Consider the following 15392-nt stretch of genomic DNA (forward strand, 5'->3'; position numbering starts at 1 on the left):
TGTAGTCAGGGGGATATGGGGATATGGGGGGGAATATAGGGACATGGGGGCGATATAGGGACATGGGGGGATATGGGGTCAGGGGGATATGGGGACATGGGGGGGGATATGGGGGTGATATGGGGGGATATGGGGACATGGGGGGCACATGGGGATACGGGGAGGACATGGGGATATGGGGGAGATATGGGGGCATTAGGATATGGGGACAGGGGGGACATGGGGGGGACCCGGGGACCCGGCTCTAGGACCATGGGGACACCCGGGGGCGTGGCCACGGCGGGCGTGGGCGTGGCTTAACCCACGGGGGGCGTGGCCAGGGGGTGTTTTGGGGGCGGTGAGATGGGGCGGGGCCATCGAGAGGGGGCGGGGCCAAACTGGGGGGCGTGGCCACATCGGGGGCGTGACTACGATTGGGCCGCGGCGGTGGGCGGGGTCACGGGGCGGGGTTAAGAAGGGGGCGTGGCCTGGCGTCGCCTCAGGGAGGGCGGCGGCGGCGCGGGGGACGGAGGGGGCCATGTCGTGGTCCCGGCGGCAGCTGGGCCTGGCCGCCCTCATGCTGCTCACCGGCTCCATCAACACCCTGGCGGCCAAGTGAGTGCGGGGGGGACCCGGCCGGGTCGGGCTGAGCCTCCTCGGGGTGGGGGGCACCGGGTACTGACCCCCCGTGAGCCCCCCTATAGGGCTGGGGGGGTTGCTGTTGGGGAAACTGAGGCACGGGGGGGGGCTGGGCCTGGGGTCCTGGGGGAGGTGGGGGCTGGGGCAGGCCTGGGGCCTGCTGGAGGGCCTGGGCCTTGCCCCTGCTTGGGGCTGTGGAGCTGCGGTGTCAGCATAAAGGGGCTGGGGCTGGGGTTGGGGTCGTGGGGCTGGGGTTGGGGGGCCTGGGGTCGGAGTTGGGGGTCCTGGGGGTCGTGGGGTAGGAGCTGGGGGGCCTGGGGTCAGAGCTGGGGGTTGTGGGGCTGGAGCTGGGGTTGTGGGGCCATAGGGCAGGAGATAGGAGCCAGGGTTCGTGGGGCAGGAGCTGGGGTCCTGGGGTCAGAGATGGGGGTCCTGGGGTCGTGGGGCTGGAGCTGGGGGCTCCTGGGGCTGTGGGACTGGAGCTGGGGTCGTGGGGCAGGGGTTGGGGTCCTGAGGCTGAAGCTGGGGCTGTGGGGTAGGGTTCTGGGGTCGTGGGGCAGGAGCTGGGGGTCGTGGGGCCTTAGGGCAGGAGCCAGGGGTTGTGGGGCAGGGGCTGGGGGTCCATGGGTCAGAGCTGGGGGTCCTGGGGCAGGGGCCAGGGGTCCTGGGGCTGTGGGACTGGAGCCAGGGTCCTGGGGCCATGGGGCAGAAGCTGGGGTCGTGAGGTCATGGGGCTGGGGGTCCTGGGGTTTTAGGGCAGGAGCTGGGGGCCATGGGGCTGGAGTCGGGGTCTTGGGGCTGTGGGGCAGGATCCTGGCCTGTGGGGCAGGAACTGGGGGTCATGGGGCCATAGGGCTGGAGCTAGGGGCTGTGGGGCAGGATTTGGGACTATGGGGCTGGAGCTGGGGGTTATGGGGCTGGTACTGGGGTCCCAGGGGTCCTGGGGCTATGGGGCCAGAGCTGGGGGACATGGGGCTGGAGCTGGGGGTTGTGGGGCTGTGGGGCAGGATTTGGGGCCGTGGGGCTGGAGCTGGGGTCCCGGGGGTCCTGGGGCTGTGGGGCTGGAGCTGTGGGGCTGGGAGCCCTCAGCCACCAAGTTTCTGGGGTCCCCTCCTCCCTGCGTATGGGGCGATGCTCCCCAAAACCGCCTACGGGGACTCTGCTCCTGTGTGTCCACCATTACCCCCATGGCTTGGACGCCCCAAAAGCAGGGGGCTGGTAGCCCCCACCCTAAAACACCGCGTGGGCGCCCAGCCTCCTCCAGAAACCCCATAGCACGGGGCTGGGCCACCCGGGGGTGCTTTTGGGGTGTCCCTTAGGGTCCTGTTGGGCACGGGGCCAGCGCGTCGCGGCGGCGTGTGTGTGTGTGTGGAAATCGGTGTCCCCTTTCCCTGCCTGTCACTCAGGGCCGGGAACGGGGCCAGCAGCAGCTCGGGGTGGCCACGGATCCTATCCGAGCCTGGGGGAGCACGGGGAGCCCTGACCCTAAAGCTGTCTCTTGTCCCCAAAGCTGTCCCTTATCCCCAAAGGGGTGGCGTCGTCCTCCTGCCCTACAACTCGTCCCTAAAGAAGTGTAGGATGAGGACGGGGGGGACACGAGGACACCTCTGGGTGCCTTTTAGGGTCTGCCCCACCTCCCCTAACCCCGTGGCTCTCTCCCACCCCACAGATGGGCCGACAACTTCAGCGCCGGGGGCTGCGGCGGGACGGAGGAGCACCGCTTCCAGCACCCCTTCCTGCAGGTGAGAGCGGGATTTGGGGTGGCGGGGAGACCCTAAAAGGCTCCGTGGCCCCTCACCCACCTCTCCCGCAGGCGGTGGGCATGTTTTTGGGGGAATTTTCCTGCCTGGGGGTCTTCTACCTGCTGCTGTGGAGGGACAGGAGGAGGTCGGAGCCCCGCCTGGCCCCCCCGCAGCCCTTCAACCCGCTGCTCTTCCTGCCCCCGGCGCTCTGCGACATGACCGGGACCAGCATCATGTACGTGGGTGAGTGCTGGGGGGGCTTTTCGGGGACCCCACAACCTCCTAAAGCAGCGGGGAGGTTTTGGGGGAACCCCCTGAATCAGCACCGAGCTTCGGGGAACCCCAAATCCTCAATGGGGTTTGAGGAACCCGAACCGAAAGGGTGGCGGCGGCGTCGCCGCGGGGCTGAAAATGATTTTGGGGTCACTTTTTTTTTTTTTGGGGTTTTTTTCCCCATCTAGCCTTAAATATGACGAGCGCCTCCAGCTTCCAGATGCTTCGGGGTTCCGTCATCGTCTTCACCGGGCTCCTCTCCGTGGCTTTTTTGGGGCGCCGGCTGGAGCTGAGCCAGTGGCTGGGGATCGGGGCCACCCTCCTGGGGCTGCTGATTGTGGGGTTGGCCGACCTGCGAGGTGGCCCCGGGCAGCAGCGCGAGCTCAGCGAGGTGATCACGGGTAATTATTTAACTTAAAGGAGATTTCAATTGAATTTGAAAGATTTGAATCGAAAAATTGAATTCGTGAACCACAGGTGCGGCGCGTCCCAGTCTCCCCCTCATCCTGGTCCATTTTTCAAGTTTTCAGGAAATCCTCCTCAAATTTGTGGACCCGTTTCATAAATTCGGACTTTTTCTAACAGTTACAGCCTGATTTTTTTATTTTTTTGTCTTCTTGGAGATTAATTTAACCCTGCTCTAGGTGGGGTTGTCCCCGGGAAGGGCTGGTGAGGAAGGTTTTAATAAGAAAGCAATTTGGGTTTAGGATGAAGGCTTTGATGTTTGGGGGTTTCAGAACGACTGATAGCAACTAGGGACTATTATGGGATATCTGATATCTGGCCAGGTGGCCAAGGGATTAAGAAAAAGGGATAAAAAAAAGAAGCTGAAGGAGGGCTGGGAGACAAAACCTGCAGGAAATATTCTAAAAAAAAACTTGGTACAAAGGGGAAGGAGGAGGAAGAAAACTTGGAGAGGTTCAGCGTGAAAAACCCGTGGAGACCCCCACCGGGGACTGATGCGCGTGCTCCAGTAGGAGGGGCTGGACCCCAGAAGCTAATTATAATAATTATTTTTAAAAAAAAAAGTAGTAATTAATATGTAATTAGTCCAGGAGCATGAAAACGAGCTGCTGGCTGTACCCGCTGTGCGCCCTGGTGGAGCGGAGACCCCCGGCGCGCCCGGCGCTGTTTGCTCGCCCCTATTCCTTTAACAAATCCTATTATTTTGGGATTTCATCCTATTTTGAAGACTCAGAACCCCCCCCTTTTTATTTTTTCGGCCCCGCAGGTGACCTCCTCATCGTCATGGCGCAGGTGATCGTGGCCATCCAGATGGTGCTGGAGGAGAAATTCGTCTACAAGCACGACGTGCACCCGCTGCAGGCCGTGGGCACCGAAGGTCGGATGGGGCACGGGGCAAAATTTGGGGGGGTTTTGGGGGGGGTTTTGAGCAGGGGAGGGGGGAAATGGTATGGGGAGGGGTGTTTGGGGGGGTTTAGGGGGTGATGGGGTGCGTGGGGTGCGAATCCGGGCTGGGGAGGGGTGTTTTGGGGGGGGTTTAGGGTGTAATGGGGTGCGTGGGGTGCGAACCCGATATGGGGAGAGGTGTTTTGGGGGGGGTTTGGGATGTAACAGGGTGCATGGGGTGCAAACCCAATATGGGGGGAGCTGTTTTGGGGGGGTTCAGGGTGCATGGGGTGCAAATCCAGCATGGGGAGGGGTGTTTTGGGGTGGTTTCAGGACGTAATAGGGTGCATGGGGTGCAAACCCAATATGGGGACAGGTGTTTTGGGGTGGGATTGGGATGTAACAGGGTATATGGGGTGCAAACCAAGTTTGGGGAGAGCTGTTTGGGGGGGTTCAGGACATAACGGGGTGCATAGGGTGCAAACCCAGCATGGGGAGAGGCATTTTGGGGGGGTTTAGGACGTAACAAGGTCCAAACCCATAATGGGGAGAGCTGTTTGGGGGGGTTTAGGGTGTAACAGGGTGCATGGGGTTCAAACCCAATGTGGGGGGAGCTGTTTTGGGGGGGTTCAGGGTGCATGGGGTGCAAACCAAGTTTGGGGAGAGGTGTTTGGGGGGGGTTCAGGGTGTAACAGGGTGCATGGGGTGCAAACCCAGCATGGGGAGGGGTGTTTTGGGGTGGTTTCAGGACGTAATAGGGTGCATGGGATGCAAACCCTGTATGGGGACAGGTGTTTTGGGGGGGGATTGGGATGTAACAGGGTATATGGGGTGCAAACCAAGTTTGGGGAGAGCTGTTTGGGGGGGGTTCAGGACATAACGGGGTGCATAGGGTGCAAACCCAGCATGGGGAGAGGCATTTTGGGGGGGTTTAGGACGTAACAAGGTCCAAACCCATAATGGGGAGGGCTGTTTGGGGGGGTTTAGGGTGTAACAGGGTGCATGGGGTTCAAACCCAATATGGGGGGAGCTGTTTTGGGGGCGTTCAGGGTGCATGGGGTGCAAATCAAGTTTGGGGAGAGGTGTTTTGGGGGGGGTTCAGGGTGTAACAGGGTGCATGGGGTGCAAATCCAGCATGGGGAGGGGTGTTTTGGGGTGGTTTCAGGATGTAATAGGGTGCATGGGATGCAAACCCTGTATGGGGACAGGTGTTTTGGGGGGGGATTGGGATGTAACAGGGTACATGGGGTGCAAACCCAGTATGGGGACAGGAGTTTTGGGGGGGTTTCAGGATGTAGTAGGCTGCATGGGGTGCAAACCCAAGCTGGGGAGAGGCATTTTGGGGGGGTTTAGGACGTAACAAGGTCCAAACCCATAATGGGGAGAGCTGTTTGGGGGGGTTTAGGGTGTAACAGGGTGCATGGGGTTCAAACCCAATGTGGGGGGAGCTGTTTTGGGGGCGTTCAGGGTGCGTGGGGTGCAAACCCAGCCTGGGGAGGGGTGTTTTGGGGGGGTTTCAGGGCGTAATAGGGTGCGTGGGGTGCGAACCCAATATGGGGACAGGCATTTTGGGGGCGCTCAGGACGTAATAGGGTGCGTGGGGTGCGAACCCAATATGGGGACAGGCATTTTGGGGGGGCGCTCAGGACCTAACAGCCCACAAAGAGGGGGTGCTGGACCCCAACCCCAGCTCACGAACGGCTGGCGGGGGGGGATCCATCCCCTTTAGGGGCGCGCCTGACACCATTACCTTCCTCCCACCCCCTTCCTCATCCTCTTCCTCCCCCCCCCTCCAGGCTTTTTCGGCTTCGTCCTGCTGGCCCTGCTGCTGCTCCCCATGTACTACATCCCGGCGGGGGGCTTCAGCGCCAACCCCCGGGGGGTCCTGGAGGACGCCCCCGACGCTTTCTGCCAGCTGGGCCGCCGCCCTATTATCTCCCTGGCCCTATTAGCCACCGTGGCCAGCATCGCCTTCTTCAACTTCGCCGGGCTCAGCGTCACCAAGGAGCTGAGCGCCACCACCCGCATGGTGCTGGACAGCCTGCGCACCGCCGCCGTTTGGGTTTGCAGCCTGCTTTTGGGGTGGGAGAGCTTCCACGCCTTGCAGCTTGTAGGGTTTGGGGTGCTGCTGGCCGGCACGGGGCTCTATAACGGGTTGCATCGAGCTCTCGAGCCCTGCGCCCAGCGGGGCGGCGAGGCCGAGAGGCAGGGGTTGCTGCAGGGGGAGCAGGGGGGTGTTAATGGGGTGAGTTGAGCCCCGACCCTATATCCCTGTGCCACCCTAAATCCCCATGCAACCCTATATCCCCTATCCGGACTCCTTTTGGGGATGCTGAGCTGAATTCGCCCTCCCCGAGGTGGTGTAGGGCAGCCTTCCTCCTCCTCCTCCTCCTCCTCTTCCTCTTCTTCTTTGGGATATGGGAACGGGGTGCGCATACGTGGGGAGCTCCCGGGTTTGGGGTCGGGGCTGGCCCCGCTGCTCTGCGCCCCCTTCCTTGTTCTTTGGGGTTGTGCCAAATAAAGTGGGGGGGACCCCGGATCGCTGAGTGGTGGTTGGGGGACCCTAAAGGGGATGGCACGGGGTGGGGGGCCCTAAAGGGGACGGCGTGGGGTGGGGGACCCTAAAGGGGATGGCACGGGGTGGGGAACGGCCCCTGTAGGGTCTCCTTTCCCCAGAAGGACACTGGGGGCTGTGTGTCCCCCCCATAGCAGATTCGGGTCCTCATTGTGAGCCTTGGGGTCCTTTTTGGGGTCCCACCCCCTATTTTTGGGGCGCCAAGCACCCTCAGGTTGAATTTTTCCCCCATTTTCCCCATTTTTCCCCCATTTCCCCCCAATCCAGGCGCACATGGCTGCTTTTTGCGAGGTTTATTTGAGGCGGGGGCATGGCCCCAAAAGGCCCGGGGGGGGCTCTACCTTCGTTTTCTGTCCCGGCCTTTTGGGGTCCAGCTGTAGGAACGGTGCCGACAGTGGGGGGAGGCAGCAGGGGCCGAGCCCCCCCATGGGGCCGCTGCGGTAATGGGGTGGCTACTCCCTGTAGGGGAAGGACAGGAGGGGGGGTGAGCCCGGCATCGCCCCCAAATGTGGGGTTTGGGGCTTTAGGATCACCCCGACTTGGTTTTGGGCTTTAGGGTGGTCCCCTACAGGGGGTTCCCGGCTTTAGGATGGCCCCCGACAGGGGGATTTGGGTTGTAGGGTCGCCCCCAATGTGGTTTCGGGCTTTAGGATCATCCCAAATATGGGGTTTAGGGCTGTAGGATGGTCCCCTACAGGGGGTTCCTGGCTTTGGGATTGCTCCCGACATGGTTTGGGATCTCCCCAAATATGGGATTTCTGGCTTTAGGATCGCCCCTGCTGTGGTTTCAGGCTTTAGGATGGCCCCAAATGTGGGATTTAGGGCTTTAGGGTCACCTGCAGCCTGGTCTTGGGCTTTAGGATTGCCCCCGATGTGGGGATTCCTGCTTTAGGATCACCCCCAACAAGGTTCCCAGCTTTAGGATCGCCCCTGATGGGGGGCTCCCGGCTTTAGGATTGCCCCAAATGTGGTGGTTCCTGCTTTGGGGTGATCCTAAATGTGGGATTTCTGGCTTTAGGATCACCCCGGACTTGGTTTCTGGCTTTAGGATGGCCCCAAATGTGGGGTTTGTGCTTTAGGATCATCCCCAATGTGGTTTTGGGCTTTAGGATCAGCCCCCATGGGGGGTTCCTGGCTTTAGGATTCCCCCAAACGTGGTGGTTCCTGCCTTGGGGCGATCCAAAATGTGGGATTTTTGGCTATAGGATCACCCTGGACTTGGTTTTGGGCTTTAGGATGGCCCCAAATGGGGGGTTTGTGCTTTAGGATGGCCTGAAATACGGGGTTTTGGCCTTTAGGATCACCCACAATGTTGTTTTGGGCTTTAGGATCAGCCCCATGGTGGGTTCCTGGCTTTAGGATCACCCCTGATGTGGGGCTTCCTGCTTTAGGATCACCCCAAATGTGCCATTTCTGCCTTTAGCCTCCCCCCCACCATACTCCTGCCTCCGGAACCACCCCGAACGGGGGATTTGGGGCTTTTAGGATCTCCCCCCCCCCCCGGGGCATCACTCACACGGCGTTCTGCTTGTAGTGCCGCAGCGCCTGCTCGGCCACGCTCTGCATGAAGCGGGGGTCGTCCCAGGGGATGTCCCCGGGCACCCGCAGGGACAGGGGCTCCCCGTCGAAGAGCTGCACTGTCACCTGCGTGGCGGGGGGCGCCGAGGGGTCCGAGGGGTCGGGGACTTTGGATAACACCTTGGGGGGGGGGACACGGGACACGGAGGGGGAGTTGAGACCCTAAAACCCCAAGGGGGACCCTTGGGGACATGGGGGGATCTTTGGGGATAGAAAGGGGGACCCTTGGGGATTGGGGGGACCCTTGGGGACATGGGGGGAACCCTCAGGGATGGAAAGGGTGAGAGGGGACTCTTGGGGACAAGGGGGGACCCTTAGGGATGGAAAGGGCAAAGGGGGACACTGGGGGATGGGGGGGGGGACCCTTGGGGATGGAAAGGGGAAGGGGGGACCCTCGGGGACATGGGGGGACCTTTGGGAGTTGGGGGGGGACTCTCGGGGACGGAAAGGGGAAGGGGGGGACCCTTGGGGACATGGGGGGACCCTCGGGGATTGGGGGCACCCTTGGGGACAGGGGGGGCCCTTGGAGATGGAAAGGATGGGGGGGACATGGGGGGATCCTTGGGGATGGAAAAGGTGGGGGGGGACCCTTGGGGACACAGGGGGACCCTCGGGGATGGGAAGGGCAAGGGGGGACTCTTGGGGACATGGGGGGACCCTTAGAGACAGGGGGGGGACCCTCAGGATGGAAAGGGCAAGGGGGAACCCTTGGGGACTGGGGGGGACCCTCGGGGACACAGGGGGACCCCTGGGGATGGAAAGGGCAAGGGGGGACCCTCAGGGACATGGGGGGGACACTCGGGGATGGAAAGGGGGAGCCCTTGGGGACCGGGGGGGTACCTTTGGGGATGAAAAAGGGCAAGGGGGGACCCTCAGGGACAGGGGGGGACCCTCGGGGACGGGAAGGGGGGGGACCCTTGGGGACATGGGGGGACCTTTGGGAGTTGGGGGGGGACTCTCGGGGACGGAAAGGGGAAGGGGGGGACCCTTGGGGACATGGGGGGACCCTCGGGGATTGGGGGCACCCTTGGGGACAGGGGGGGCCCTTGGAGATGGAAAGGATGGGGGGGACATGGGGGGATCCTTGGGGATGGAAAAGGTGGGGGGGGACCCTTGGGGACAGGGGGGACCCTTGGGGACACAGGGGGACCCTCGGGGATGGGAAGGGCAAGGGGGGACTCTTGGGGACATGGGGGGACCCTTAGAGACAGGGGGGGGACCCTCAGGATGGAAAGGGCAAGGGGGAACCCTTGGGGACTGGGGGGGACCCTCGGGGACACAGGGGGACCCCTGGGGATGGAAAGGGCAAGGGGGGACCCTCAGGGACATGGGGGGGCCCTTGGGGATGGAAAGGGCAAGGAGGGACCTTCGGGGATGGGAAGGGGGGACCCTCAGGGATATGGGGGGATACTTGGGGATGGGAAGGGGAAGGAGGGACCCTCGGGGATATGGGGGGGGACCCTTGGGGACATGGGGGGGACCCTCAGGGATGGAAAGGGAAAGGGGGGATCCTTGGGGATTGGGTGGGACCCTTGGGGACGGGGGGGGGCCCTTGGAGAGGGAAAGGACGGGGGGGACATGGGGGGATCCTCGGGGATGGAAAGGGCAAGGGGGACCCTCGGGGATGGGAAGGGGGGACCTTTGGGGATGAAACAGGGCAAGGGGGGACTCTGGGGGATTGGGGGGGACCTTGGGGACCGGGGGGGACCCTTGGGGATGGAAAGGGGGGACCCCCAGGGATGGAAAGGATGGGGGGACACTTGGGGACGTGTGAGGGACCCTCGGGGTTAGAGAGGGCAAGGGGGGACCGGGGGGGACCTTTGGGTATGAAAAGGGCAAGGGGGGCCCTTGGGGATCTGGGGAGACCTTTGGGGACGGGGGGGACCCTTAGGGTTGGAGAGGGCAAGGGGGGATCCTTGGGGATGGAAAGGGCAAGGGGGGACCCTTGGGGGCAGGGAGGGTCCTTTGGGGATTTGGGGAGACCTTTGGGGACGGGGGGGACCTTTGGTGATGGAACGGGCAAGGGAGGACCCTGGGGGATTGGGGGGGACCCGGGGGGACCCTTGGGGACATGGGGACGCACCGTGGTGACCTGCAGGAAGCCGTCGGAGCCCCGGCTGAGGTTGGCGAGGCGGGACACCCAGCCCAACTGCTGCTCCAGCTGCTGCAGGAGGCTGCTGGCGTTGAGCAGCTCGGCCTGGAAGGCGCCCAGCAGCTGCTCGTAGCGGCGCCCGAAGCGCTCGGCCAGGCGCAGGGCGTCCTCGAACTCCTCCCGCAGCTCCCCAGCCGCCGGGTCCCCCTGCGAGCAGTCTGCGGGGCGCACGGCACCCTCAGCACCCCCGAAAAGAGGGTTTTCTCCCCCCCCAAAAAAAAAAACAAATTAAAAAAATTGGTGCCCCCACGCCCTCTCCAAACTCACCCACGGCCAGGATCTCGCGGCACTTCTCGCACTCGTCGCGCAGCCGCAGGCAGCCGGCCGAGTTGCGGCGGATCTCGCGGCACACCATGCGCTCGTTGCTGAAGTTACGGGGCTCTGCGGGGAGCCGGGGGCACCCTCAGAGACCCCAAAATGCCACCACATCCAGGGGAGCCCCCAGGGCAGAGTTATGGGGTCGGGAACGGGGATGGGGACGCTCCCCGGGCTCGGCTTGGGGTGGACGCGCCCTGGTTGGCGCCGCGGGGTGCTTGTGCAACACTCGAGTGTGTTTGGGTTTTTTTCCACGGAAGTTTTGACTTCACAGCAAAACATTTCCTGGCCCCGAAACCAGGCGTTTTGTAGCCCCGAGCGCTCCGTGCCAGCCCGGGTTTCGACACAGCCCCGTTCCCAGCCGCCCTACACGGAGGAGCCGGAGACGGAGGCGACGGCGCAGCCCCTAAGGAGGGGGAACGCGCCCAAAACCAACACCTGCCCTTCCCCTGGCAGCCCCTACGGGGAAAGAAACACCCCAAAAAAATAAAAATAATTAAAAAAAACAACAGTCTAGGTCTGCCAACAGCTCCCAGCCTCCCGCGGGGATTCTCCGGTGTCTCGTAGCGGGGTTGAGCTCATCCCCAACCCCAAGCCGTTGTCGGGAAGGGTCGTGCCCGACGGTGCCGAGCTCCTACCTGGACCGAATCCTGCCAGGGGGTGCTCCCAGGAGCCGGCCCCGCCGTCCAGCAGACGCTGCGTCAGCTCCAGGAGGGGCTGGAAGAGGTGGTGGAAACCCCGGGCCGGGTGGTGCCGCCCGAAGGGGCTCAGCTCCCTCGCCGGCGAGCGGACGCGCCGCACGGCGGGGGGAGGCAGGAAAGCCTCGCGGAAACCCCCGAAAGGGGGCGCGAAAAAGGGGGCCCGGCGGCCGTAAACCCTCGTGCTGTCCTGGAAGAGGTCGTCCACGCCGTCCTCCAGCAGCCCGAAGCCTTCCTCCAGCTCCTCCAGCCTCCTCTCCTGCCGCTCCCCCCGCTCCAGCAGCGCGTCCACGCGCTCGCCGTTCACCCAGACGGAGAAGGGCGAGGAGCGGTTGAGGAACTCCTCCAGCTGCCGGGTTTTTGGGGGGTCTCAGAATCAAACCAGGACCCCCGTTACGACCCCAAAATGCTCCCCCGTGCTTCTCACCTGCCTCCCCACCAGCCCCGAGCCGCTGTGGCAGGTCCGGGAGTAGAAACGCATGCAGGTGTGCTTGAGGCAGGGCTTGCACTGCTCCCAGAGCGCCAGCATCGTCTCGTTGCACACCCCCTGCCTCGCCGCCAGCTCCTTCTCCTTCTCCTGCGCCAGCTGCACCGCCTCCTGCAAGGCACCCGCCACCGGTTCACCCCCCCCCTGAGCCTTCATCCTCCTCATCCTCACCCTCATCCTCCTCCTCGCCCACCTCCTTCCTCCGCTTGGTCTCCTGCAGGCTGTGCAGCAGGGCTCGGTGCTCCTCGCTGCTGCGCTCCAGCAGCGCCTTCGTGCGCTCCACGCCGCCGACGGCGTTCTCCACCTCCGCCTCCACGTACCTGCTGCCGGCCGCCGACAGCTCTGGGGGGGGAGTAAATTTTGGGGGGGGGGACGGGGGACGCCCCTGAGGATGGCTGCGACCCCCTCCCCCCAAAAAAAATTAAAAAAAAAATAAATAAGTAAGTAAAATAAAAGAGCCCCCTCCCAGGGTGTGCGGGAATTTGGCCTCTTCGCTTGCCCAAATGGAGAGGGGTGGCCCCAAAATCTCGCCTGGGCTCGGGGTCTTCGTGGGGGGGGGGGATTTGGGCAGCCCCCCCCCCACCTTCCTGTGTGCCCCCCGCCCCCCGACAGGAGCCTGGTGACCCCGTCTGGATGCCACTGCTGGTCCTTGGGGTGCTGAGCGCCCCCCCAGGATGCTGAGCCCCATCCCGACCCCCCCAAGAGGATGCTGAGCCCCATCCTGACCCCCCCCCAAAACTCTGAGCCCCATCCCACCCCCCCAGGAGGATGCTGAGCCCCAACTTGACCCCCCCCCAAGACTCTGAACCCCATCCTGACCCCCCCCCAAAACTCTGACCCCCATCCCACCCCCCCAGGAGGATGCTCAGCCCCAATTTGACCCCCCCCAAGACTCTGAACCCCATCCCGACCCCCCCAAGATGATGCTGACCCCCATCCTGACCCCCCCCCAAAACTCTGACCCCCATCCCGACCCCCCCAGGATGATGCTCAGCCCCATCCAGCCCCCCCCCCAGACACTGAGCCCCCCCCCATCCCCACAACCCACAGCAGGACCCCCCCCCCAAAAAAAAATCAACCCCAACCCGTGCCCCCCCCATCCCCTTAGACCCCCCCCCCAAGCTTACGCTTGAGCTCGCTGGGGGGACGAGGGCCTGGGCCCCCCCCCCGCAGGCGAGCAGGAGGCCGAGCAGCAGCAGCGGGGGTGCCATGGTCCTGCCAAAAATGGGGGGGTTATTGGGTTTTGGGGGGGGGTTATTGGGTTTTGGGGGGGGGTTATTGGGTTTTGGGGGGGGGTATTTGGTTTTGGGGGGGGGTATTTGGTTTTGGGGGGGTTATTGGGTTTTGGGGGGGGTTATTGGGTTTGGGGGGGTTATTGGGTTTTGGGGGGGTTATTGGGTTTTTGGGGGGGTTATTGGGTTTTCGGGGGGGGTTATTGGGTTTTGGGGGGGTTATTGGGTTTTGGGGGGGGTATTGGGTTTTGGGGGGGGTTATTGGGTTTTGGGGGGGTTATTGGGTTTTGGGGGGGGTTATTGGGTTTTGGGGGGGGTTATTTGTTTTTTTGGGGGGGGGTTATTGGGTTTTTGGGGGGGGTTGTTTGGTTTTGGGGGGGTTATTGGGTTTTGGGGGGGGGTTATTGCGTTTTGGGGGGGGTTATTGGGTTTTGGGGGGGTTATTGGGTTTTGGGGGGGGTTATTTGGTTTTGGGGGGGGTTATTGGGTTTTTTTGGGGGGTTATTGGGTTTTGGGGGGTTATTTGGTTTTGGGGGGGGGTCGGTTTGGGGGGGGTTATTTGGTTTGGGGGGGTTATTGGGTTTGGGGGGGTTATTTGGTTTTGGGGGGGTTATTGGGTTTTGGGGGGGGTTTATTTGGTTTGGGGGGGTTGTTTGGTTTTGGGGGGGTTATTGGGTTTTGGGGGGGGGTTATTGGGTTTGGGGGGGGTTATTTGGTTTGGGGGGGGTTGGCAGAAGGATGCTGCCCCCCCCCCAAAAAAAAAAACCGGGCACGGGGCTGTGAGTCAGCAGCGGGCACCCGGCCACGGGCACGGGGCCAGGGGAGCTGCGGCTGCCTTCCCACGGGGGGGGCACCCCGTTCCCACGGCCCCCCCCCCGGCCCCATAAAGAGCAGAGCTCCCCGAGGAGGGGGGGGGATCCCCCAGGGGGTGGGGGTTAAGGGGGGGGGGGGGGCTGGGGGCTGACCCCTATGGTGTGGGGTAGGGGGGTGGGAGACCCCCCCCCCAAATAAAAGAATGAAGGAAAGGGGAATAAAGGGGAATAAAGGGGAAATAAAGGGGAAATAAAGGGAAAAAAATGGAAATAAAGGAAAATAAAGGGAAAAAAAAAGGAAAAAAAGGGAAAATAAAGGGAAAAAAGTAAAATAAAGGGGAAAAAAGGGAAAATAAAGGGGAAAAAGGGAAAATAAAGGGAAAATAAAGGGAAATAAGTAAAAAAAAGGGGGAAAAAGGGGGAAAAAGGGGGAAAAAGGGGGAAAAAGGGGGAAAAGGGGAAAAAAGTAAAATAAAGGGAAAAAAAGGGAAAAAGGGGGAAAAAAGGGAAAAAAGGGAAAATAAAGGGAAATAAGTAAAATAAAGTAAAATAAAGGGAAAATAAAGGGAAAATAAAGGGAAAATAAAGGGGAAAAAGTAAAATAAAGGAAAAAAAAAGAAAGTAAAGGAAAGTAAAGTAAAATAAAATAAATAAAAATAAAGTAAAATAAAGTAAATAAAGTAAAATAAAATAAAGTAAAATAAAATAAAGTAAAATAAAATAAAATAAAATAAAATAAAATAAAATAAAATAAAATAAAATAAAATAAAATAAAATAAAATAAAATAAAATAAAATAAAATAAAATAAAGTAAATTAGAAGGGGTTGTGCAATAGCCCAGCTGCAGAGTGGCTCCTGAGCCCCCCCCCCCAAAAAAAAAATATATAAAAATATTGGGCAAGAGCTTGGCTGCAAGGGGGCTCTGCCTCCCCAGAAAAAAGCCCCTATTGCTGACCCCAAATAACCAAATAACTGCTGCCCCCCCCCAAAATAATGGGATGGGGAAGGGAAGGGAAGGGAAGGGAAGGGAAGGGAAGGGAAGGGAAGGGAAGGGAAGGGAAGGGAAGGGAAGGGAAGGGAAGGGAAGGGAAGGGAAGGGAAGGGAAGGGAAGGGAAGGGAAGGGAAGGGAAGGGAAGGGAAGGGAAGGGAAGGGAAGGGAAGGGAAGGGAAGGGAAGGGAAGGGAAGGGAAGGGAAGGGAAGGGAAGGGAAGGGAAGGGAAGGGAAGGGAAGGGAAGGGAAGGGAAGGGAAGGGACCTGCGCTCCGTGCCGTGCGTCCCCGGCGAGCTCGGCCGCCCGCCCCCAAAATCCGCCCCCTTTTATCCTCCCGAGGCGCTGCGGGTCCGCCCCGCTCCCGGCCCCGGAGCTTTCTGGAACCGCCTGGCCCTGCCCGGCCCCCCCCGACCCCCCCCCCGGACCCCTCCGGACCCCCCCGGACCCCCCCGGACCCCCCTTTCCCTCCCCAGCCTTGGTGCGCTGCGCCCCGGTGCTGCGGGGATGGGCGCAGCGCCGCGCACCCAGCGCCCCCCCCAGCCCTGGGGACCCCCCAAAACCCCCCCAA

The 15392-nt window shown here is 61.7% G+C and overlaps 2 protein-coding genes across 2 annotated transcripts; one reads left to right on the forward strand and one right to left on the reverse strand.

The window, feature by feature from the left end:
- The first annotated feature begins 481 nt into the window (after positions 1–481).
- SLC35F6 (solute carrier family 35 member F6) lies at positions 482–6522 on the forward strand. Its single transcript, XM_082755723.1, has 6 exons — positions 482–594; positions 2288–2360; positions 2432–2603; positions 2822–3034; positions 3865–3975; positions 5780–6522. Exons 1-6 carry the CDS (start codon positions 518–520, stop codon positions 6235–6237), a joined length of 1104 nt encoding a protein of 367 aa, XP_082611849.1. The 5' UTR covers positions 482–517; the 3' UTR covers positions 6238–6522.
- Positions 6523–6836: 314 nt separating this feature from the next.
- CLU (clusterin) lies at positions 6837–12999 on the reverse strand (the record flags this gene model as incomplete). Its single annotated transcript, XM_082758124.1, is given in 9 exon segments — positions 6837–7017; positions 8075–8256; positions 10220–10446; positions 10556–10669; positions 11242–11650; positions 11729–11899; positions 11982–12130; positions 12916–12936; positions 12939–12999. Coding segments are annotated over 9 exon segments (1341 nt in total). The 3' UTR covers positions 6837–7010.
- Positions 13000–15392: the final 2393 nt, after the last annotated feature.

Source organism: Aythya marila, assembly GCF_965140915.1.
Source record: "Aythya marila genome assembly, chromosome: 3".
NCBI lineage: Eukaryota > Metazoa > Chordata > Aves > Anseriformes > Anatidae > Aythya > Aythya marila.